General features: G+C 39.3%; 1 protein-coding gene across 9 annotated transcripts in view; it reads right to left on the reverse strand.

Annotated features, from left to right (window-relative positions):
• Positions 1–3,681: 3,681 nt before the first annotated feature.
• The window catches only part of LOC124431718 (zeta-sarcoglycan), a 156,335-nt gene continuing 133,892 nt past the window's right edge, over positions 3,682–26,124 (reverse strand). For 8 of the 9 annotated variants that reach the window (XM_046979918.1, XM_046979917.1, XM_046979916.1 and 5 more), the window contains 4 exons: positions 15,621–15,909; positions 5,578–5,767; positions 5,255–5,447; positions 3,682–5,160 (listed from right to left, as the gene is read on the reverse strand). In XM_046979918.1, coding sequence (XP_046835874.1) covers positions 4,743–5,160; positions 5,255–5,447; positions 5,578–5,767; positions 15,621–15,909 — 1,090 coding nt within the window. In that variant the 3' untranslated portion in view covers positions 3,682–4,742. Of the gene's footprint in view, positions 5,161–5,254; positions 5,448–5,577; positions 5,768–15,620; positions 15,910–22,498; positions 22,687–26,124 lie in introns of those variants that run through there. The other variant, XM_046979926.1, reaches the window with a different exon arrangement.

A 26,124-nucleotide genomic window follows, 5' to 3' on the forward strand; every position in this document is an offset into this window, starting at 1 on the left:
AAATAATGCGGATGCTGGAGGAGAGTGGTGCCCGACAAAATTACAATTTGGGGGATGTAATTCCGGCCGGGAGAAATGGCCTCCACATACCGAGACTCCCGGCTGATGGTGGTAGTGGGGCCGAGTAGATGTCTCGGTGTGCAGAAGAGAAAGAGAGAGGGGGGGAGAGAGAGAGAGAGAGAGAGAACGAGGAGAGAGATTTATCAACAGCTCGTTTCGCACTAACTAGACGGCGGAAACTCGAAAGATATTGCATCAGCGAAGCGATGATAGCGCCACGACGACTGGCATTAAATTGCATCCGGTCGTTGCAGGAATTTAGCCGCCATTACCGTGTCCCTCGCACGGCACCGACTCTCTGAGAGACTCCAGCTCCTTGGGCCGAAACTGAAACCGCCCGTTTCGGAAGACTACGATCCTCTATATGTGACACATACTCGGAGACACGTACGTAAAGTTAGGTGGAAGACGGTAGGAAGACGCGTCAGGTGTTCCAAGGATAACGCTTCGTGATAGTAATCGACGAGCGAATATGGATGGATTCCTCGCTTTCTCATTAGGTTTCCATTAGACACCTTAGATATCTATTCCTAGCTCGACCCGCATTTTCGAGAATCTATCTGGTATTTCTGTCCTAACGGAAATCATCAAATATTTCTAGATAATTCGTCCTTATTATATTTGTCAAATTGTTTATAAACTGATTAATGTATTTTTATACTCTCATTGATATTGATCCTTATATTTTAATAATTAAAATAAAAAAAAAGAAGGATTAATTACGACTAACGACGAGTAATTTTTTCAATATGTTTCAAAAGGGAAATCATGATCCTATGAAAAACGAGATCCGATATATTTTTTTCTATTCTCTCTCTCTCTCTCTCTCTCTCTCTTTCTACCTTTCGCTTAGAATCTCAGGAGTGAAGATGGACGAGAGGATGAGTAATTTATCCATTTGGCGGTTTTGATCAGAGTAAGAGCCCTCGAGGCACGAGTGTCCTAAACTCCGACCTCAGACAATCCCCTCTCGGTGGATCTCTCTCGTGGAAGCGATCCACCTCTGCTGCCTCTTAGCCCGCAGCTCTCACCAACCAGCACCACCGACATCACCGACGTCACCACCACCACTACTACTACATATATGCTTAACGCGGCAACGTTTACTCGATCCACTCACGTTCCATACCGTAGTTCTCTTTACGAAACAACAACCTGTTATACTCCCTATCATAATTTGCATTTACACTTTAAACGAACGCACCAGACTCAAGTAAAAATATTGGTCATTTTGAAAAGTTTTTTGCGCGTTTCATATCTACGTTTGATCTACGATCTACGATTTTCAAGCGATTGTACACTAAATAGTATTTCATGTTCATTCGTCTGCTTGAAATGTTCATACGTACAAAAAATGATGACATTTGCTCTAATAGACAACCCGGCGAAACCAGCTTTTTGTGATTTTTTATTCATAAAGCTAGGTATTGAAAATAAAGTCTTGATGATCCTTCGCCAGTAGGACTTTTAATAATATATGTATATCACGGGTATCGAGAAGAATCGAAGATAAGCTAATTTATTCGCCAAAGGATCGGGTCGATCGACCGATTGATGAATTACCTTCTCTGCCTTTTCATTTTCGTAAAACGAAGAAAAACCTCAACGACGGCTTTCTTTACGGAGTTACGATAAACATCGACGTTGGATGGTGCTCTTAAATTTTCGCAAAAATACACAGCTCGACAATTTGCGTCGGCGGCATTAAGAACGCGGTTCGAGTATGCATTAACCTACATTTCTAGCTTACATAATTTCAATGATGGTGCGGCAATACCACGATCGATACCACTTCCTTTTTAATTTCTGCAACGGGTCCGCCTTCGGCAAATATCTATTTGCAACTTCCTCCATCTACCTACCTCCATCCTTCCTCCCTCTTTTCTCCGATCGTACCGAGGACGATGCGTAAAGTAAAACGCTTCGATTATGCGCGTATCGCGCGACATAGTGGTAAAAGCGTAGCACACGACTATCGTCATTAACGGCAGACCACATTTAACGCGTCCCGATGTCGATGGTAGCGCCGCGCACGAATTCAATCCTTAAAACGCTTCTTGTACCTATCTTGTCCGCTATTCGATAATAATTACAGAGAGGAACAAGATTTCCAATAGCATGAGAGAAGAGCGCATACATTGGGTCTACATTGTTTCGGACAACACGTGTGCCGCGCTGCACTGCGCTGCATTGTGTTAAGCCGTACTGTTATGCGGAGAGAAGACTTCCGTATGCCGCGGCGACTGCCACTAATTCGTATTTAAAGCTTTATCGAACGCACGCGTATCCGTACAACAATTTCATGGTTCACAGAACGCATCCTGCAGGCAGCGCCGTGGGTAACAGTACGATTTTACCGCCATTCCCATTCAACTCCCTACAGGCTTGCGTATATATTACGAACGTATAATCGTGCTCATACTCAACGCGAACTAATTCTTCGCAACCCCCGAAGGTACAGCCCTTTTCCAACGGCACTTGAATCTATGGGAACGTCTAGGCTAAAACCCATGCGTATAAATCCTTCCTGTAATTCGTTCTGTTCAACGATACGTTATAATTTATTCGTCGCATTCTTCAACAATTTATATTTAATATGGTAATGGAGGGATGAACGGTTGAGAACGAACGTCGAAGCAGGAACGCCGAATTAAACGCGACGGTAACGCCCTTACGAGGATTAAACGTCTACGAGCGCGTGAATCCACTTCGAGGATTAATCAAAACGATCGTACATTAAGGGAGTTTCATCTTCGTTGTATCTATCCGTCCATAGACGACTATACGATCGGTTCAACGTGCTTCTCGACTCTCTAAAGCGCAAAGCTACACAATCGAAAGATCGAGTAAAAGCTGAAGGAGTTTGATCGTTTGACCAAGCGGAAACTCAACAAGACTCTAAGTTTACCGGCTAACCCTGCGCTCGCTACGATGCCTTTTCAAGACTACTTTCTTTTTCCGCCTTTATTCCTTCTCCTTACCCTCCTCCTCTTACACCGCTCTTATCACTAAAGTACTGATACTTGCACATTTATTCCGCTCAAAGAATTTCACGCCAATATTTTTCCTCCCTTGACAATTTTTTTATCGGCTAATACTAACTCTCTATATCGCCGGTGGATCTCCAATCAGACTTGCTTAGAGATCACTCACTTTTAGACGGCTTTTCTTTTCTCTCGTTGTCTCGCATATTGTTTTACTTGCCTTTTATTTGCCCCTCCCTTCGTATCCGATGCAATTTTAATCTCGGGAATTTCACGAAAATTATCCTCCCGTTGGAACGGCTTAAGCGACCAATGCACGAGATTGCATGCCTGTTATATCTATCGCTATCTATACCGCCGCTTACTTTTCAGAAAATATCATACTTGCGATAAATAGAAGATCATATGGGAATAATATATTTAATTTATACCTATTCGAATAGACATTTTTTATACGCTATTATATAGCTCGATATTTCGACTTTTAATAATTATTCGAAAGAATAAGCTGCTGATTCTTATGATTCTATTTACTTACGATTTCGTAGAATTCTGACGTGCTGGTTGTCTGACGGCAAATGATGATTCTGTGACGTTACTTACAGCTACGGGAAAAGTAAGAGGCTCGTCGCGACGATTAATAATAATAGTAACAATAACGACTTTATTGCCACATACATAAATAGATGGACATGGCCGACGTACAGCGTACAAGCTGGATCGCATCCTGATCCTTTTACAATAACTACATTTTTTCTTTTCCTTCAGGTTTACCACAAAACGCGATCGAAAATAAACAATCCTGAATTATACGATTTACCACTAATTGGCATTACGAATTAGGCGTTTTATCGCGTATTGAAGAAAGATTCGTTTGTCGTCGCTAAAGGAGAGAATATCGTTTGTCGGATCGAGGTTACCTCTCGCAATGTAATCGATGTTAGACCACTTCTTCGTTCGCTCATTTGCGAAAATAAAAGACAGTGTGTCTAAGAAAAAGGAGGAGAAATAAAAAGTTGAACTAAGAAGTAAAGAAAATTTAGAAGAAAAAAAACAAAAAAAAATTAAATGGTTTACGGAAAGCGGATAGACGAGGAGCCGTAGACTTTTGTTATTTAATGATGCTTCTGATGTCTAAATGGTAACCGCACGTTACGTTTTCACTGCTATACAAGATATACATCGCGGGGTAGCGCCAGCAACAATGCTACATACACATAGATGTCCGCAAAACCCTAGGAAATCCGCATCGTCGTCGTCGTCGTCGTCGTCGTCGTCGTCGTCGTCGTCGTCGTCGTCGTCGTCGTCGTCGTCGTTGTCGTTGATCGAGTCTCCGCGCATCACCGGGCACACACGACTTGCGCGAAGCTACTCCGTGGGTCGACGCGGACGCACTCTACAAAGGGTAATATACAATGTGCGATCGAAATCCAACGAATCGAAGGAGCGATCGAACTTCCTAGCGACTCTCTCCTTTTCGCTACGTAGAAAATCTCAGGTCGAGCGAGTATCGAGGAGTAATTCAATCGCTTCTTCAACGGGTTCGATTCGTTTGATACTGTTGCAATGTTTTCCAAAAAAAGGCCTCGTCCTTTGATCCACCTGCGGTAGATCGCGGTGTGTTTTCCGTCGTCCGTACGAGGATCTTAAGTTGCACAGACGTTTCTACGAACTTTATTTGATCGATGCGTCGGCGCATTAGCAAACGGATTTGTCCGCTTGACAGATACCCTCAGGTCTGGCAAGAAAGAGCTTCCCGTTTGCGCAGGCACAGAGCTGATAAATGCTCGTTTCTCTTTGATTTTGATGAGTAGAGGATCTAGAAGAGCGTTGTTGTTGTTGTTGTTGTTGTTGTTGTGGTTGCTGCTGTTGCTGCTGCTGTTGTTGCTCTTGTTCTGGTTGTTGTTGCTGTTGCTCCCTCGAGGATCGTCCTTGGACCGTTACAGCTGTCTTCAGACCTTTTAGAAAGACGGATTTGGAATCGAGCTTTATAGCACCGTGAATGCTTTGTAATTTCAAGTCGGTCAAACAAGACGCCGAAATCTCGTTCGCCCACGATTCCAATACTACCCGCTGAGGTGCACTGATCTTTAATGATCTTGTCGCAGATTCCAACCTACGAGAAAACAGATGGAGAACATTTATCAATCTTCCTCGACTTTTCCAATGATTTATTTTCGATGACATTCGTAATGTTCTTTTATGCTTACCTGAGACCTCTGCCAGATTCTCCTCTAACTAACGGGGTCTGCACGCTGCCCTGGAAAACGGCACCCCCATCACCGGTTACCTTCAACATGTCTGCTCCTACCAGAACTTGTTCTCTATTCGCGGAGAAAATAACTCCTCCTCGTGGATCGGTTATTCGGAAACTTCTAGAAATGCAGTCCACGCGATCCTCGCCTGAAACAACATCGAAACTCTTCAAAATCGAAACGTTCTTTATACGTTCTTTTTGCTTTTAGAACGAGCGATTAAATAAATCGCTCGTTCAGTTCTCTCAAACCTATAACGTATTGTTATTTTTTCTTACCCACGGTTAATTTCGCTAACAATCGACCATCATGCGACCTCGCCGTGGCCGTAAAATTGCTCCATGATTCGAGCACTAAATTTTTACCTCTTCGAGACCTAAGGCTCGAGGCCACGAGGGCGTCTAGAATAGCGGCCTGACCTCTTAGCTCGATCCCCCCGGGCACCACTTTTAGCGAACCGATACCCTCCTGAAAGAAGAGGAAATGATTGTCAGGGAAAGAAACGGACTATCGAACTTTTCTTGCGACGAGAACGTCGATAAAAATGCATCTCCCTCTCTATCTCTCTATCGATATCCGCTATTTTCCTTGCGAAACGCTCGCATTGTACGCGACCGCCTTTACGAGCTTGCGTATTATGCAAAAAAAGAAATAGAAAATGGAAAAGAGAGCAAATCAAAAAATTTCAATTCGAAGGAATTGTATCTCGTGATAATGTCAAAAATGTATCTTGTATAATAAAATGGCTAGCATTTGGCATTCTTCGAGCTTTGTAAGCATGCAATAGCTATCTGCCTCTTATCGTTTCGAACCTTTCAATAATAAATCCAGTGATGAGCCACGTGCACTCTATACGCTACGGCCTCTATTGTGCCACTACTACCGCCGCCGCCGCCGCCGCCGCCGCCGCCGCTTGAAATATTTCGTGTAATATTGGAAAATCGGCGTAGGCAGAATTTTATTTCTACGAGGTTCGTCTACCTCGTACATAAAATATATATCGAACAAGGAATAAGATTAGAAAACGGATCGCAAAAATGAAATGTATTTATAAATTGTCAAATCAAAAACCGATATGTTAATTTATTAGATTTTCCATCAGCTAATGGGAATATATAAAATTTATTTTTTTTTTTTTTTTATTAAAAATAAAATTCTATTGAAATGAATACGTAGGGAGCATTGTGGATAAATGATAAAAATGTTCTAACGCTTTCTTAGTTATAGCTTCAAACAATTGGTCTATACGAAAAAGTTAACTTATCTTGGAGGTTTAACTTTCACAGTCATGGAACGAATGAGGGCATTTTAAAGATTTTATATCGCCAAGGTACATCTTCTTTATTCATCCATTTTGATTGATTTCCAATGATTGGTCGTTCGATCGAGGGACAATTTATCTGTTATTGCTGTGGAAGAAAGGAAGAACGTGGTCGTTGGGTAGTCGCCAAACCTACGATAAATCTAAACTACCGACTAATTTCCCTCTCGGTATGGGCGCGTATACGACACGTTGATTCGAGTTCACCGCGTTGATGAATTTTTAATGCTCGGAAACGTGAAGGAATTCATTAAAATGAATCGTAATCGATTCGACTTAAGCTACGACATACAAACGTCTTTTTAAAGTGTTAAACTCCAGCTACGTTATAGTCCGTCGAAATCTTGAAAGGGAATGGAATAGATCCGTATTTTTTGCGGACTACCTTTATAACGGCAGTGCTCTTTCAGAATCCTGCATCGATCGGGCGAGCGTCATTGTGGTTGCAGTAGGTTTTCAAGGTACTGCCACTCGATTAGCCAAATCGTTCGGAAAACGATACGATCTTTGTGCCTCTTCTACTTAACCGTAACCGTAAACTTCGATACCATCGAGAACGATGAGAGTTCGAAGAACGAGAGATAACGTTCATCCCTATTTTTTTTTTTTTTTTCCTTTTTTTTTCGATCTTCTTTTCTTTAATACCTTTCTACGAGCTGAATTTAGAATTAAAGTGGATATTTTTCTGATCTTCCTTTTTATTCTTATATCTAATACATTGAATGCCAAATCTCCAGTGACGGGCATTCAATTTCGAAGATTTAAAAAATGTTAAAAATGTTTAAAATGAAGATTTTTGAAATTTATTTTGTGACATATAAAAAACTAAAAGCAGACTTGTTAATAAGAGTAACATGTATAATAAGTGATATGACAGTAAGTTGTTATATAATTTTTATTAAAAAGATTTATGCAAGGAACGTAGATTAATATACCAATTTTTAATTAGAGCAGTAAAATTTATCTTTCCTCGTAATATCTTTGAAAGTTCTATTTCTAAAAATTAAATAAATCAATTTTATCTATTGTTCTTTCGTTTGTGGTTATTGGTTTTTATTGACACGTTGATTGATATATTATATGTTGAAGGAAAGAATAAACAGATGATAATAAAAAAAAAAAAAAAAAAAAGTATAAAGCCATTTTTATTTTACGATCATGATACGTTGGCTGTAACCGAGATGAGTGCGAGTTGAATCAAACGCGAAATAATTGAACGTTAAAGTTACAATCGTACCACCCGAACGTTATAAAAACTTCTTGGCTCTTTCGCATACTACTTTTTTTAATGGTATGCTATTATGAAATTTTAATCCTCAGATTATAGGAAAACGGACGTTTTTTCCTATATTTTTTTTCCTCACTCGTCCACATCGTTCAAACGGTAGATTATTCATCCCAAGGAAGAGATGTTTGCAATAATAAATAAAGATCCAACGCCAATAATAAGATTAATAACGGAGACCTTTTTCTGGTTGCGTCAAAGTGTGATCGAAGGAGTAGATTGAAATTACTTAATGGTCAATGAAAATCCGTGATAATCGATTAATATACTTACTTCGTATACTTGTAGATTATATCCTTCGACGTGACCGATGATTAATGTACTCGCGTTTCTCCTTATAATCGCTTAAAGTATCGTTTTCGTAGAAGCACAAGATAGTTCGATCTTACGTAAAAATATTATCCGTTTACTTTTTTTCGTCTCTCATAGATCGCAATTTTTACATTTTAAATAGATAATTTTATTCATCGTCGCGTCCATTGATCGTTTAAATTATTCGTGCTTTTACAACTCGAAGAATATTTCTCGTTCATCGTGGTGATCGATTTAAATTTATTACCCGTGCGGGTGTGCTAGATATATACATATTATAATACACGAATAGATATGTATATTTACAGGCGTCCGGTGTGGTGCAAGGGTGTCGTTCGTGGCACGGGCATTGCTCCAATTTCTCCCCTTCGATATCGCCAGAAATGCGGAAACACGATTCGACGGCGAAGCATACGTGTAGGAGGAGCTCCTCGTTTCTCCCTCTTCCTCTCTCTTCCAGGTTGGAGGACGTAATGAAATCCAAATAACATCCCCCCTCCCTCCTGTAAGCGTATATCATCGTAACGACGCCCCCGGACGTTAGTCGGCTGCTCGCCGTCCATAAATTAATACAAAGCGCGTTATTTACAAGGATTATAAGAGCATTTCATTTTCACGCCCTCGCCCTTACTATAGACCCTTGGTACGGTTTTACTTTCGTCAACTTGTTCTTTGTTTTCCGATCGTACATCGAGATACGGCAGATACATTATCGACGAATAATCAAAAACTTTTTATTATGTGAAAAGTTACGTTTTACGTCGCATAATTATACTTTAAGTTAACAAAGAAGGATGTAAGACAGAGATTATAATACTTCGAAGGGAAGCCACTTTAATCCATACCAAGGGAAGCATTTTTTCCGCATAAGGGATAGAGAAAACAGTCTTATCAAGACAGAAATGGAAAATCATGCGCGGATTGTACGAGGTTGAGCGCAACGACACGTTGGATGCTCGTTTAACTGCGCGTGTTTTATACGTGTGCGGTGTGCGGTGTGCGGTGCTTACACGTGGAAACGTGAATGCAAAAGCACATCCTTGCGTACTGCTAATTACACGTATGTAAGCATGCGGTACATACACCGATGCTAATGTACCTACCTACCTCACGTAATTATCCTGAGCTGGACGAAACTCGCCCAACTCTCGCCATGACTAAGATAATCTGACTCGAAACCTACTGTCATCGCCCTGCAGAGAACGACCTTCCACCTTCTTCGCCACCCTCTCCATCCACCTTTATTCGCTTCACTCTAGGGTATTCCAATTTCGTCTTGCTCCACGAGCTTTCTCTCGCACGGCTTACAGATTAGATCAGCTTTAGGAGAAATCGAAGCATACAATGCCGATCTCAAAGCCGATGACAACCTCTACAAAATTCGTGCTTCAGGCGAATATATGGAAACATTCCCTTTCTCGTACAATTATATGCAGGATGAAGTAATAACTTTGATCACTTTGACTATCTCCCTTTTTTTTTAGATATTATTAATTTTTCTTATATTATAAATCAGTACCAATCTAAACTTTTTCTTGGTAAAATAAAATGAGTTTTTAGTTCGTGAGAATTTGTTTATAAAAAAATTGTTTATAACAAATTATTAATTAACTATTAACAATACGCTGAAAAAAGTAGAGAAAATTTTGCCCTTTAGAATGGTATCTGATTCAAGTCTCTACGACTTTTAATTCCAGAGATATTCCCATGTTTATGAAAGACGTGCTTATAAATAATTATTTCTCTAGTAGAAAAATAATTTGTTTATTAATTATGAATTTAAGTAAACTTGTAAGTCAATCTAGATCTGCTTCGTTTCATTTTTTTTATTTTTTTGATAAAATAAGAAATTTAGTTCATAAGAATTTGTTTATAACAAATTGTTTATAACAAATTGTTAATTAATTATTAACAATACGCTGGAAAAAGTAGAGAAAATTTTGCCCTTTAGAATGGTATCTGATTCAAGTCTCTACGACTTTTAATTCCAGAGATATTCCCATGTTTATGAAAGACGTGCTTATAAATAATTATTTCTCTAGTAGAAAAATAATTTGTTTATTAATTATGAATTTAAGTAAACTTGTAAGTCAATCTAGATCTGCTTCGTTTCATTTTTTTTATTTTTTTGATAAAATAAGAAATTTAGTTCATAAGAATTTGTTTATAACAAATTGTTTATAACAAATTGTTAATTAATTATTAACAATACGCTGGAAAAAGTAGAGAAAATTTTGCCCTTTAGAATGGTATCTGATTCAAGTCTCTACGACTTTTAATTCCAGAGATATTCCCATGTTTATGAAAGACGTGCTTATAAATAATTATTTCTCTAGTAGAAAAATAATTTGTTTATTAATTATGAATTTAAGTAAACTTATAACGCAATCTAGATCTGCTTCGTTTCATTTTTTTTATTTTTTTGATAAAATAAGAAATTTAGTTCATAAGAATTTGTTTATAACAAATTGTTTATAACAAATTGTTAATTAATTATTAACAATACGCTGGAAAAAGTAGAGAAAATTCTGCCCTTTAGAATGGTATCTGATTCAACTCTCTACGACTTTTAATTCCAGAGATATTCCCATGTTTATGAACGACGTGCCTATAAATAATTATTTCTCTAGTAGAAAAATAATTTGTTTATTAATTATGAATTTAAGTAAACTTATAAGTCAATCTCGATCTGCTTCGTTTCATTTTTTTTATTTATTTTTTTTTTTTTGATAAAATAAGAAATTTAGTTCATAAGAATTTGTTTATAAAAATTGTTTATAACAAATTGTTAATTAATTATTAACAATACGCTGGAAAAATAGAGAAAATTTTGCTCTTTAAAATGGCGTTTGAATCAAGTCTCTATGACTTTTAGTTCCAGAGATATTCCATGTAAATGCAAGACGTTTATGTTGACACACTAACCTATATAATTTCATTCATTAGCTAGGTGACACACTGACCTACATAAATTCCGAGAATTTACGCGACCGTACTACTACTACTACTATTACTACGAACAGCTGTAGCATACGAATAATGAATGAAATCTTTCGAAGGCGATATCTTTGGAACGGAAAGTCGTAGAGACTTGATTCAAAGACCGTTTTCAAATGTAATTTATTCTTTATTTATTTAAATATTACAATAATATTGTTATAATAAAATCGATATTGTTAATAATTTTTAAAATTAATTTTTTTTCTTTTCTTTCGTTATAAGGAGATAATTATAATGTAATCATTAAAATTTTTATTATAATTACATAAATTTTATTTTGTTTATTTAAAATAATGAATAGAAGATTTATTAGCAGTCGCTAACGTATGTAACCGAACGACCGAAAATTTGAAAGATTTTCCTTTCGTAATTTATTATACGTAAGCACAGAATAATAATACATAAAATAAACTAAGAAATCATTATTATCTTACTACTACTGTTTACTTACTACTACTATTACAACGTTTTAGTCGTAACTCTCTACATCGTTCCTTAGCGGTATTTAAATTAAAATATCTCTCAAACTAATAATTTTTCGACAAAAATGGATTAATACCTTTCTATAGAGAATGTCCAGCAGCTTCGACCAATGTTATTAAAAATATAATTCTATAAAAAAAAAAAAAAAAACTTCCTTTCCTTCACGCATCCTTCTATAACAAAATTATTATTGCCATATTATGGCCTACTCTCGCGAAACAACAATTTTTGTGAACAAAGTTTCTTCTCCATGTCTTTAAAAAGAGCGGAGATATTCAAGATGATCAAAGTTATTGTCCCACTCTTCTCTTTTATTTCATCTCTTTCTTTTTTTCGTTCGATTGATTTAATTGCTACGTACGCGTAATAGGAATTATCGATCATACTTGCTATTCAGAAATACTCTTTCCTTGGAGCAAATCCGGATGCTATAAGAAAAAAAGGGTACGACTTGCAACGAACTCGTTCGTCGATCTCTCTCTCTCTCTCTCTGTCTCTCTCTTAAAAAATAACGAGCTGCCTGGTGACGGCAATGACGTCACTAGCGGCTACTGTTTTTCTTGCCTTATTTATAACATATACTATCTTTATATAGAAAAAGATATATATTTGTGCTAATGGTAACAATTATATAAAGACGACTCCGAGAGGCAGCGTGCCCGAAGGGCATCATTAATGCCTCCGAGTCCGATTTTCTCTTATAACGTTGCCTCGTTCCTTCTCCATCCTACCATCTTCCTTCTTCTTCGTCCTCTCAACCCACCCAACTTTATCTTCGTATTGCCACTCTCATTCGTTCTAGCACAATAATTTATCGTACGTTTCGTTCTCTAATTACTTTTTGCCTTCGTTGCTCAAAACGATGAAGGTCCCGAGGATGGCGAGTGAGGACGGGAAGAGCTTTTCTCTTTTTCTCTCGAGTGCGTGTTTTCACGTCGCGCGTTTAATTACAGCTGAAAGTGAAAAGACTCAAGGCGATAGTAATACAGCTTTATACGTCAATATGAAGATATAGAATTATATTGCAAAACGAATATTTGTTTTCAGTAGAAATTTTGATCCGATTGATTACTTTCATTAAAGTCTCTCAGTATTAAACCGTTATAGTAAATCTTTGCGATCGTGCTAGATGAAAATGTGGTTTAGGAGTAACAGCCGAAGGTCTACGTCCAATCCTGCTAGATATAATCTCGCTGGAAACAATAAACTCGACTTTCTCCGTGTCTCGGAAAGCGAACGAGCGTGCGACCGAGCGAACTAGAGAGAGAGAGAGAGAGAGAGAGAGAGAGAGAGAGAGAGAGAGAGAGAGAACTAGGAAGGGCCTATATGCACTAAGCTACCACCATGATACTGCTTACTATACGACTCAAAATTCATGGAGCCCTACGTACTATATTACACTCGCACTTGGTGGCTAGGTGTTATAATGGATATCCTTTAATACCGACCTGCCGTACATTTGTACGCGAGGGAAGGAGAAAGAGAGTATGAGAATTTGCGTTTGTATGTACAAACAAAAGTGCGTGTATGCGTGGCTTGAACACAAAACACATAGACAAGCTAAACGCAATGAATTTCTTGCTCCTTCCGTAATGAGAATAAACATGATTTAGTTATTATAGTTGTTCCAACTATAACGACTTGCTTTTGCAAGCTAGGAGCAACGGATTGATTATTATCCGAGATTCATTTGAGCATTCGATGATATAGTTATGTGAAACGCCGAGCATTCTGGTCTTTAATAACGAATACCCTTCTACTATGTTTTAATTAATGCCATCATAGGACGATCCTTTAATCGGGAAAATGATTTAATTTCGTCGAGATATTGCTCGAAGCGAGTTGAAGTAACGGCGGCGTTTGAAAAGAGAGAGAAAGAAGCTCGAAGATAGAATGGTATAGAATAGTAAAGGGTGAGAGGTCGACGGGAAAAAAGGGAGGACGAGACACTCATCAAATATGAATAGATGGAAAAGAATGGTGGATGAAGGAGAAGAGAAAAGCACGGAGGACATAAAATATTTGCTGGCTCGCGGAATGCATTCCAGTCTTCTCTTCTTCTTTCTCTTCTTATTCTTTTCACGCAACCGAGAAAGATGCCTTGCGTAAAAGCGACGGACTATTCGACTATACTAGACTCTCGTTGCACGTGTCGTCGCTCGACAAAAAAAAAACGTCAAAATTCTATTCGCATCGTTTTTATGAATTCGATTTCTATGAATTCTCGCGAACAATGGTATTGCGAGTATATCCGTCAAAAGAACTTTATTATTATTGTACTATTACGTTGAATATTATTTCGTACTATTATTTTGATTTTTTCCTTTGTACATTTCAATAGTTCTTACGAGAACGTTCATTTATGAATAAAATGTTTATAATATGAGTTTGTAAATAAAAGAGGAACGACAGGGAATGTATATGTAATAAAAGTCAAACGTGAGAATTACTTTGCTGTGTATGAAAGAGAGATAGAGAGGGGGGAGAGAGAGAGAGAGAGAGAGAAATCGACGTGATTCGACGTGTCTCGACGTGTCTTGATCAGAAGCGACTTGGAGCTGGCTCGCGCGAGATGCTTTCGAGAGGAAGTTGAAAGGGATAACTAGAGGAAGAAGAGCGGAAAAAAGAAGCAGAAGGGCTTACATTTCCCACGGGGCATTCTTGGCTGCTCCCAGACTCCTTCTTACTTACGGATTGATACTCAATTTCCAGCGAATTTAGCTACCATCGAGGGATCATTGCGCCAAATCGCGAGGCTCTTTTCGATTTCGAATAAATTCGATAATGGAGGTAGTTGAAGAACCGGTTATGCTGGCAAGACTGGAGAGATTTTCTTAGTGAAAAGTTTGGTGTTTGTTAAAAATAATCATCGAAAAAAATTATGTGAATGTTCATCATGAAAGGGCGTAGAAGAACGCAGTCAAAAGACTGACCATAGTGCCGAGATAAATCGATCGGTGACACATCGAACGGAAAGAGAAATAAAAGGAGTGTTTTCCTTAGGAAATTATGCTCGTACGGACCACCAGTAACTGGTTCTCTGTAGTAGTTTAAACGCGTTTGCTTTTGCGCCTCCCTTGGGAATTACGAGTCTCGGCTGAGAAGGGTCGGTTAATTATGATTGCTCGAATTAAAGCCCACGAAGAGAAGAAGTGTAAGCGACGATTTTCTCCGCGTACCGATATAACGTTTCCGGCAATTAGAAGAAATTATATTAACCGCCAGTAGTGGACCTTTTAACCTCTCTTTCGCCACACCTTTTCTTTTGTCTTCTCCCTTTCCTCTTCGTGCACCAATGGAAACGAATGATCATCGGTTGGTTTGTTATACGTATGACAGATCTCTTTCCGACGATTTTTCCGAAAAAAGAAAAAAATCATTGGTGTCCCTACGAAACAAACGTTGAAATTTTTGGTTGAAATGTAAATTGGAACGAGATGTAGTTGAACCTCGAGAAATCTCCATTTGTAGGACGGATTCTGGGACAACGTTGATAACAATACTCGAAATTCGTAGGAAAAAAGAGCACCTAGAATCGAAAGTACGTGCAACATTCGAGTGGTAGAAACACAATGGATCCTCGTTCGCACCGATCGCGAGTGAGGATGTGCAACGGCCGTGACGAACCTCCAAACTTAGGATTCATTATCGAACAAAGCCATCATACACGTTTGCTTGATCTTCTCGAGTGATCGCGAAGCCTTTTATGAATCGTATACATTAGTATTTTTTATTTGCTCGCTACTAATTCTCTATTAATTTTTGCCACTTCCTTTCAAATTGTTCTATCACATTTCACAAGTGTCATAACATAAATCAACAAATACGCAATTGCGACTATATTTTTTGGATTAGAATCGGGAAAAATCCCATATCGTTTTTCGAGCATCCACAAGGATACTCAAAGAATCGATACTTACGGAAGTGAATCCCATGACTTTAAGAAGCCATACAGTGAGAGCGAGATTGAGGATGACGATGACCATGAGTGTGAGGACCAGAGAATACAAACACCTTTTCCTCCAACCGTAGATGCCTAACCTGAATCCACCTTTGCAGGTTGCAGCAGAAGACGTTCTATCTTCGAGAACGGCGCTGCTTGTTTTTAAGGATTGCGTTGTACCGAGCGTCTGTCTCGTTCCGCTTCGTCGTTGAACACCCTCCGAACTTCCTGCCTCCTCCGACCAACCACTTTGATTACGGGACATTCTGGAAAATCGATGATTAGAATAGTTCCGTTAGTACTCACTATAAACTGATATCGAAGTGAATTCAAATAGGGATAAAATGTATCCAAATTAAATGACAATATTGTTGAAAATGGATAATAAGAGTTTTAAATTGACACGAGTTGGAAATATTTAATAATCTTTACTATGGTATTTTTAAATAGACTAGTCGGCAATAGAAATCTAACATCGCTGCGAACCACTTAAAGTTTCATGTAGATTGATAAAGCCCGTGCAGTAAGTGAGGAAGAGAGGTAGAGGTAGATGTAGAGAGAGAAAGCGGAGAATAGCTTATGCTAGATAGAAAATCGAAGCATAGAAGACCCGCAGGGTTATGTAAAATACAAGATAGTATCTTCCCTATTGGATCTGTCCTCATGCGTATATGTATGTGTTCGTGTCTCAAACGAAAACAGTGGTAACCCACGAATGAATAAATTATGATAATAATTAGCAACGGACTAAAGAGCGATTGTGCATGTTAATGGAAAATCGCTTTTCTCACACTTCTAACGGCCTGGCGATTAGCAGGGGTAGCAAGCGTATCGTTCAATCTACCATTAACACGATTCGACGCGTTAGATTTGATGGAGCCCTCCCCCCCCCCTTGTCGATAATAAAATCGATCGAATTTCATTCTGATTGACTCGCTTAGGATCTAATCTTTCGAAAAGGATCTTCTGGGCAAAATAAAAGTAATAGAATAAAAGTTAAGACTCGTTTGTATTCTTCGAGCAATGGAAAGAGAAAGATTAGAAGTACGGAGAAGCGTGAGAACGTGGTAGGTGGAGGAGAACTTATGCAAATCTGTCCGCAAAATGCCTGACATTACTTTCCTTCCTAATCCCTCGGTTGGAGTTTCTCGAACGAACAAGCCACCTTCGCTCGCTATTACTTCTTTTTTTTTCTTCCCCCCCCCCCCCCCACTGTCATCGCCTCTATTCATCTACCTCCTTTTCTCACCCTCGTGCTCCCTCTTCTTCTCTTAGCTCGTTTGTATCTTCGAAAGGAATCGAGCATGGAAGAAGCCTGCCGTAGGAGAAAAAAAAAAGAGAAAGAGTAAGAGAGAGAGAGAGAGAGAGAGAGAGAGAAAGCTGAAATATTCAGTCCCAAGTTTCGCGATAATTATGCCTCTCGTGGCAGTAAAGAGCTCGGTCTGCTTGAAATTAAAAGCTCCGAAGATAAACTCTCCCGAGGAAAGGATTCTTTGCCGTTGGTGCTGCCGATGCCGTTGTCGGTACTAACGCTTCTGGCGTACGAATTTTTCTTACGGCCGGTCTAGACGAAAACGTGAAAACGAGCACGGCGTTTGCTTCTCTTTTTTTTCCTTTTCCCTTTCGAGCAAATCGTGCCGCTGATTAAGAACTCGAAAAGACTAAAAGGAGGAAGGTTAAAAAGAAACGAAAAATGCCAAGGAGCTTGATGTTTCATTATTCACCGTTAGCATTAAACGTTCGAAACGTTTTCTCTATTTGCATTTTTCCACCACTTCTCTTTCATCACCCCCTCCCCCCTCATTTCCTCCTGAGGGATGTCTTCGCGTCCTCGAAAAGAGATTTCTTTCGCGTCTGCTCATGGAAAAAGGCCTCCGGGGAAATTGGAAAAAGCTTTTCCGAAAATTTCCTTTACGATATCATAAATTTGGATTAAAACGTAATCAGCATATTTACACCTTTATGGTGTGAACCAAGGGTAGAAGGAGAGTATGAATTTATTTCACACCCTTGCACGTACCTTTTTCTCGAAATATGAAAACGAACTATGGCGCTTCTTCGTGCGCGTGCATAGATATCAGCGTGCACATATATATAATCGATCTAGAGAAAATAACCATTAGTGTCATCGATCGTCTATCATTTAATTTCTTTTTTAATAAATCCAATTTTTACTCATTACGTCTAATTAATTAACAATTGTAATCCTTGTACAGGAACGTATGTTTTCCATGTACGTTTCCGCAAGTTCAAATGAATAATGTACCTAGTACGAGTTGAAACGAGTAAGTACCAAGCAACGAAGAGGTAGAATGAAAAAGTTACGTGTTGGTTTAACCGCGCACGAAATCATCATTGTATACTTAAAACCCTGTTTAAATCCCTTAAGAGCGTCCGACGTGGTACGTGGAAACTCGACTCTTTCACCCTCTTCCCCCCGCCCCCCCGTCCTTCACCCGCGCCGCCGTCCCTTCTCCATCTCTCTTTCTCACTCTCGCAGCTTTTATTCCTTTCCCTTCTTTATCTATCTCTTTCTCTTAGTTTCGTTTGGATACACGCACGTTTCCACGTCCAAGGATAAGTTAACTTCATCTTTCATTGAACGCGTTGTAAGTCCTGCTTAACACCGTTGTTACGTTGATCGTATATTCGATAAATTTCGTAACATTTAAGGTAGTTAATTACAATATTATATTTGCCGTTACTCGTAAAGCTGTATTCTCAGGAATTATAGGCGTGCATGGGAGTGTCGATAATCGCGCATATTCGCGCGGTCGTCTGCTTGGCGCCTCGATAAACGATCGTGAGCACGCAAAGATATAACTTCGTACCGTCGATTGGTACGATTCATTGGCGAAAGAGACGCACGGGAAAGTTGCGGGCACGAAAAGGAGTCCGGAAGATAACGATTCGCAGTCACGACAACGTTAAGAGGAAAGAAGAGAATGAAACAACGTTAAGAAGAAAGAAGAAAGAAATTCAGACGAGAAGCAAAGCCATTTGTAAAACGTTCATATAATTTACGCGGCCAAGTACGAAGGTACTTTAATAAAATTATACGCTACGTACTTTACTTCAAAATGAATTTCCAAGCAAAGTGGACCATTTTTCTCTTGGCTAATCCAATTGTTGTTCTGATTTTCAGACACGACAGGCATATCCTGAAATACTTGAGATACATAAAATTTTTTCTAGTTCCTTACGTTTAATATCAAAATTTAAATGTCTAATCCAACGTTTAAACGGTTAATTTTATTAATTAAAATTTTATAGAAGTAATTAAATTAATTTATTTCGGTATGACACGAAAGTACGTCGAAGGATGTGCGTTTACGAAGATAGGAAAATCTAACGTTCTAAAAGCCCAAGTTTCCTGTCATTAGTAAGCCAGTATCTATTGCTTACGCTTATGTAATACTGTATTCCGAGCTCATACCGACTGCCATCGAATTCCACGTTGCACGCATTTGATTCGAATTTCAAGCGAATATACCTCGGTCTTATAACCAACAGCTAGTATTATCACTACTATTGTTCGTTATTATTCTATATTCACTGTTGCTGGAAAATCGTGTCTACAAAGCGAATATGCTTGACTGTTTTCAAGCGTAGTCAACCATTATACTTTTCGTTTATAGTCTCTGGTACTTAAATAAAATATTTAAACAAAAGTATGCGATCAATCTTACGGCCACGTACAATATTAAAATAGATAATAAAACGATATTGCGCGAAGGAAAAATATCACATGGGAATATCACGTGGAATGCGATGAAATTACGAAAATCTTTCATCCTTTTATAAAAGCCTATTCGACTACAGGGAATGTAAATCTGTCGTTAAATTCTTTCCATGCTGACCGGTACAATAGATCCAACCACGAGCTCGTTCGATCACGATGAAAGGATCGCGGTGGACCGTAGTGGATCGTAGTGAACGAATCCTTCGTTCCTCTTCGATCGACAAAGAGCTTAAGAGCGACGAGTATCCCGATAAAATGATACAACGAATAGGAGAAACGTTTTCAAGATACTTGGATATTTTTAACTCAACCGCTATTTCTCCGGTTTCTATCGGTTCGTGAGAGAACTTTTATTTGGCGAAAGTTGTTCGAGCGAAAACTACAAATCGAGCAGGCACCTAACGGAACTTTCTCGATTGCATCATTAAAAGGAAAGAAGCAACGGACGCGTATTCTATTTTTCTTCGACAAATACACATCCATCGAAAACTAGAAAGACAAGAGAAGAGGAAAGAGAAATGTATATCATCTGATCTTTGCATCAACAAGGCTTCCTACTTGCTATACGCTCCGGGCATACGCTACACATTCGTTTCCTCTGAAACAACGCCGGGAGAAACTTTTGCCTTGCCTACTGACCTAATAAAAAGAACAACAGAGGAAATGGAGACTACGCAACGCTTCCAGGCGGAAACTCCTCGAGGAATGGGCTTGGAGAGGTTCTCGAGAAATGGGCGCGAGAGAGAGAGAGAGAGAGAGAGAGAGAGGAAGAAGGAAAGAGATAGCGAGTGTTTCAAGGACACGGACGAGTTAATTTTCCGGCATCCACGTCGAGCCTCCATTGGAAAGCCAAGGGGTTATCAGGTGGTCCTTCGAAAGCCACAATTCTGCGGTCTCTTGCGATCCTTCTCTAAAAGGAGTGAGTTAGACTTTAGGCTACGTTGACCAATTCATTTCGTCAGTGGAGAGATAGTATTTGTGTAGTTTGAAAAGGGACACGTTGCTTTATACATTGGCGAGGATCGCTCTGCCACAAGTCAAACATAATTTAACTCGAATCGCCGCTAATAGACTCGTTTTTCGTACGACCTTTCTCTCTCTCTCTCTCTCTCTATTTCTCATTCTGTCTCTTTCTCTTTCTTCTTGAAGCCTTTCACACAAAGAATAGGGTAGAGCGGAAATTGCTCGGTAATTTTCATGAAAAATGCCAGAGGTTTACAATACGACCGTTCGAAGGCCATCCTCGTTCTCGTTTGTAGGGGACGTGTGCTACGGAAATTACATCCTCGTTTCCAATTTTCCTCCGGCTACGACGACCTTCATTGCGATATAACGACCGTAGCAAAGTCGTGTTTAAAGGCGCACAAGTATTACTAAGAATTACTAGTACTGATACAGCGAGTATTTTCATTTCTTCTCTTCTGTCTTCCCATCTCCTAACCTCTCTCTCTCTCTCTCTCTCTCTGTTGCATTTTAGAGGCTGGTGAGAACAATTTTACTATGCTTGTCGCGATTGCCGTGAACGACAACGTTTCTTTCGAGTTGTATTAAAATAAAAAAAAAAAAGAGAGAGAGAGAAAAAAGGTATCATCGCAGAAGCAAATATCGACGAAATTACTCGTGTGATGGTTATCGAGTTTACGAGCCGAGAATGGGAAGAACATTTTGTCGATTGCACTCGCTCGCGGAATAGGAGGATGCTCAAAGAAGAAGAAAAATCGAGGGACAAGAGCGAAAAGGTAAAATGACTCTGGAGCAAGATGTTAAGGGGCTCGATATTTCCCGAGGGAATGGGTAAACCCTTAAGGGTGGTCAGTTATTGGTCATACGATTCAATCGGAAGATGAAACGTGGCAAGTCTACCATCTTTTCGTCGTATATAAAAGAATCTAGAAATCTATTCTTCTTCCCTCAAGATAATAAATCAAGTTATAAATACAATCGAATGAAAAGTAATGGAGATAAGAGTGAGCTTAGTTAACGCTGACTTAGTTATTGGAAATAGAAACAAAAGACGATCGATCGATACTACTTTAGAAATCGTTCAATTATGAGTTCCCAAACTTTCATCCTCTTTCGAGCGTCTAGCATGAGTTAAAACTTGTCTTAATTTATGCGGGTTACCCCTCTAGCAAGCCCTTTTCTCATTAGGAACACTAATCCGTGCTAAAAATAAATATACCAGCCATTCTCTCGAGTTGGTTCGCTCTTTACAAGTACCCGCTCGGTACGATAATAAATTTCACGCAAGAGTCGGTGAGCGTAAGTAATCAAACGGTAGACGACAAGTGGGCACTATGTTCTACCGCATCAACGTTTCTCTCTCTCTCTCTCTCTCTCTCTCTCTACTCTTGTGAAAACTCGTGTCGTCGTTGCAGCTTCGTGTGACTTCCTGCCGAATTACTCTCCCTCTGTGTAAACACTCGGTAACCGCGAAAAAAAGCACTATTAAAGAAGAGAAAATCTCTTGCCCTGATCGTACTCCCTCGGGAATTTTCACTAGCTTCAAAGATGGAGGCTCAAATGATGAAAAAGGGTAGGGAGATTCTATTTGAAAGGACAACGATTGGTTGGTCGCGAAACAACGCGATAATAATGACAGTAAATTGGTTCACTTCCGACATTTCCAAAGAGATATCAACGGGAGAGAACAGTTATGCTCGTACATTTATGCATAAACTATAAATGTTTATTAGCTGACCGCATCGGGAATCATTAAAAATCGTAATTTACGTTGGTTTATTGGAATAATAACGACGAGAATATATCGCCGAATCCAGACTGAAATTATTATAATGTTTGGCTATGATATTTATAAAAATATCTCTGGGAAAACAGATTATTTTCATTTTTAGAAATCTATTACCGATTAATCATCCTATCGTCCTTTATAATCTTTGCAGGAGTGACTCGTTAAAACTCATTGATAAGTAAAGTATTGGTTCTCTCTCTCTCTCTCTCTCACTGTAAAATGTAGCATGATCTATAATATTGCATCATCGTTGTTCATTCTACCTAATCCAACCTTAGCCTTCAGTTCTTAGGCTGAAAATGGGAGAGACAACGAGAACAAGAGGAAGAAGGCTGAGTAAACCGTCGTAGAATCGACGTACCGAGCTCCTGTCTCTTGGGTCCATTGCACTCTCACTTTGGCTGCTTACCAGAATCACTTCGAGAAAGTTCTTGCATTTTCGAGTCGCTTCGCTTCAACCATTCTAGCTATAACAAGTGCATTTTTATCTTTTTCCTTTCTTTTTCTTTTTCTTATACCGAGAAACTGGAGGAGCAAAATTTAAAAGCCAACGGTACGTCGTTGAACTCGAGCGATTTTAGTTACCGTTACTTTTGCTGATAAAAATGGACGCGAATCTACCAGCCTCTTCTAAGAATAAAAAAAAAAAAAAAAAAAAAAAAAAAAAATAGAAAAAGGATAATTTGTTAGAATGCACGCGAAGATTTTTTAATCTTTCAAGAATAACTCGTGCCACAATTGTAGATTACATTGCACGTCATTCTACTACGTAGGTTAAAACGTTATTGTGAATTAATAGAAGAATAAAAAAGTCAACATGTTCAAACTTGATCGTGCATTTCTGCAAACCAAAAGGTTCAAGAGATCCTCCTCCATCGTTGCTATTGAATTTATTTTGCGATATCCAATGGATCTAAAAATACGATCGTGAGAAATGAAAAAGTCGAGAAGAGACGAGATATCGAAGACACAGAATGAATAACGCCCCGATAAGAAAAAGAAGAAGAAAAAAAAATGGAAGAAAAAAATTACAATAACGTTAGAAGAGAATTCTTGAGCCATGAGAATGAAAGAAATGCTGTGATCCTGGTGGGTCAAGAAAGACTCGGAATAAAATGTAGCACTTCGGAGAATTTGTCAGGAAAAAGAGAGAAAACAAGGGGTACAAAGAAGTGGAATGAAGAGACAGAGGTAAAAAGGACTCGGAATAGCAGAAAGTAGAAGCGACGGAGAGGAAAAAGAGGCAATGCTTCGTGCGGCACGTTTCTAGGAGTCAGAGGAAATCGGTTTAGCGACCGGAAGGTGCTTTGATCGCGTTACCGGCCCTATCTCGCGGATTACGAACGATCTTCGACTTTCTTTCTCTTAACGTTAGTCTGTTAGTCTTCATCTCTTCGAACCCAGCTCTCCCCGTCTTCTTTACTTTTTTTACCCTCGCTTAGTTCACCCTCTACCTAAAACTCTATGTCACTTTCTCATTCCAGCCATTGCATCTTCTTCGTACTTTCATCGAACCAAAACTGTAGATATTTCAATCGAATTTCATTGTAATCGCATTGTCGCACTTAAATTGACGCTTGATATTTCTCTGACGATAAACGAAATGCGAGTCACCGTGAATCGGCAAACGCGACCGACATTAGACGAAGTGAGGAAGGAAAGTCCGTGAGGCGACTAATTCGTTGCGGTTAAATAGAAAGAGAAAGGAGAAAGGGAGGGAGGGAGGGAGGGAGGGAGGGAGGGAGAGAGAGAGAGAGAGAGAGAGAGAAAGACAGAGACAGAAAGAGTGGAAAGGGTGCTGTTGACTTTTCGCTTTGGCATCGTTGACATTTCCCAACGGGCAGGCAAAGAAGACGACGACAAGGAAGGTGATGCTGCCAGCTTCGATCTCTTCGCCCTCGAGCTTTATAACCGTAGCTATAGCTCTCACTCCACCTCGCTCTTAACCGCTTTACGTGTATCCATGGCTTCTATAAAGGCACACCGAACGGCTCTTCGAAGCGAAGAAGAAGCTGGAGCATCGTCGAAGGTACGCGTAAGTAATATCCTGGCCAGAAGCGTTCGGGCAATTCCCCTTCGAGGTTGAAAGAACGACTGGTAAAAGAAGGAGGAAAAGAGAAGAAGATATATATATATATTCGCGCGCGCGCGCAACCGTATCTCGGATAATGGATTTATCGAATTTCGATTAATTTCGCTTTAAATTTTCGCTTCTCTCTCTCTCTCTCTCTCTCTCTATCTATCTCTCTCTTTTTCTCTCTTTCTCTGTCTACTTCTATTTTACGAACGAGCTCACGAAGAAAACGACAAGGTTACATTATATTACATACGTCTACGTGCATCCAGATATATAACATTTTACGTTATCCGAATATATCTCCTAATGGATACAGTACGCCCATTGGATATGTATATCCGCGTACACATTTCCTCGATCGAGGTAACACGCTCACGTACGAACGGACACGCGTATGGACGCGAAACTACGTGCTGGTAATATGTAAACTTTAGCGTAGACCTCCGTATATTGACAGCGTAATGTAGGTGGGATCATGAAGGGCATCGGTTCCTATGTGCATATCGTATCACACCAGTATAGGACGTCATAAAGCTTTAATGCATTGACGATCATAGACGAGAATTCTATTCAACATTTCTCTTTCTCTTTCTCTCTCTCTCTCTCTCTCTCTCTCTCTCTCCCTTTCTCCCTCTCTATTCTCTCGTCCTTCTTAAGTACAAATTCGTCAAGCGAACAAATTAAATGCCGATTACTTTCGTCAAGAAACTAAAATCTTTGCGAGCGAGGACGGTTCAAAGTTGACGGTGAACATTTTCCGCTTTCAAACGCGCGTCAACGATTTCAAAGTCACAGGAATTAAACTCGATCATCGTGCAATCACGTTACTCGCTCGTCCGCGATATAACTTCGAGTAGAAATTCAAAAGTCAACGTCGACTTTAATTGCGTTTGATAAACTTAACCAATTCTTTTCTCGTATACGTGCCAATTTAAAAGCGATATTCCCTTTTTTCCTTCCTTGTGGAAAAATCGATCGAGCTGTATTCTTTAATTTTTCTTCTACATTCATCTATCACGACGGAACAAGTCGATGTTTTTATCCAGCTCTCGCTCGCGGTTTAACTTTCGATGCACGCTAACTTTTATTTTCGCGCTACGTTTTTATTATCCGTACGTACGCAGCGAGTATTACGACTTGCCGGGTAATAAAGTAATACCCTTCTTCTACTTCCTCTTTCATGTGAACGGAAAGAGAAAGAGAGAGAGAGAGAGAGAGAGAGAGAGAGAGAGAGGGAGAGAGAGAGAGAGAGGAAGATAGAGACTTTGGTCTTGTATAAACGGAGAACGCGATGGTTGATGTTATCCGTAGAATTCCAACGACCCTTTCTTCGTCTCCCCATTCCTGTCTGTTCTGTCTGTCCTTTTCTATTTAAACAAAAACGATTCTACGAGGCTCATGGAACTACGCAGAGAACGAAGATAGCTAAGGTCGCTGCTGCTTAATACCACACCGGTTACGTCAGCCAATTTTCTAAAACTAATTGAAAATCCTAAACTGCTCTCCGTAAGACGAAAAGAAAGTGGAAAAGAGATAGAATGGGGAGGGGGAGAGAAAGAGAACATTGTAAGAGATGGTACTTTCTAACTCTGTCCTCCTAGAAAGAGAGAGTATCTTCACGCCATAAAATTGGTCGAGACCTCTTACAGAAAACGATTAAAAATGTCGATCGATAACCTTGGAGAATAAAATTGAGATTGAGAAGTATATTTTAAGGGATAAAGTCGCTCGATACGTTCAGCTTAACATATACACACGTTCGATCTACCCATAAATTGTGTATACCGTTGTGAACAAAAAGGTTAGAAAGGTCGGGAGATAGAGAGGATGCGTACTTGGATCCGATACACATGGGATTTTCCATGAACTAACGTCACCTGCACCGTAATAATTCTTTTCTCTCTTACACT

The sequence above is a fragment of the Vespa crabro genome, chromosome 22 (genome assembly GCF_910589235.1).
Source record: "Vespa crabro chromosome 22, iyVesCrab1.2, whole genome shotgun sequence".
Taxonomy (NCBI): Eukaryota; Metazoa; Arthropoda; class Insecta; order Hymenoptera; family Vespidae; genus Vespa; species Vespa crabro.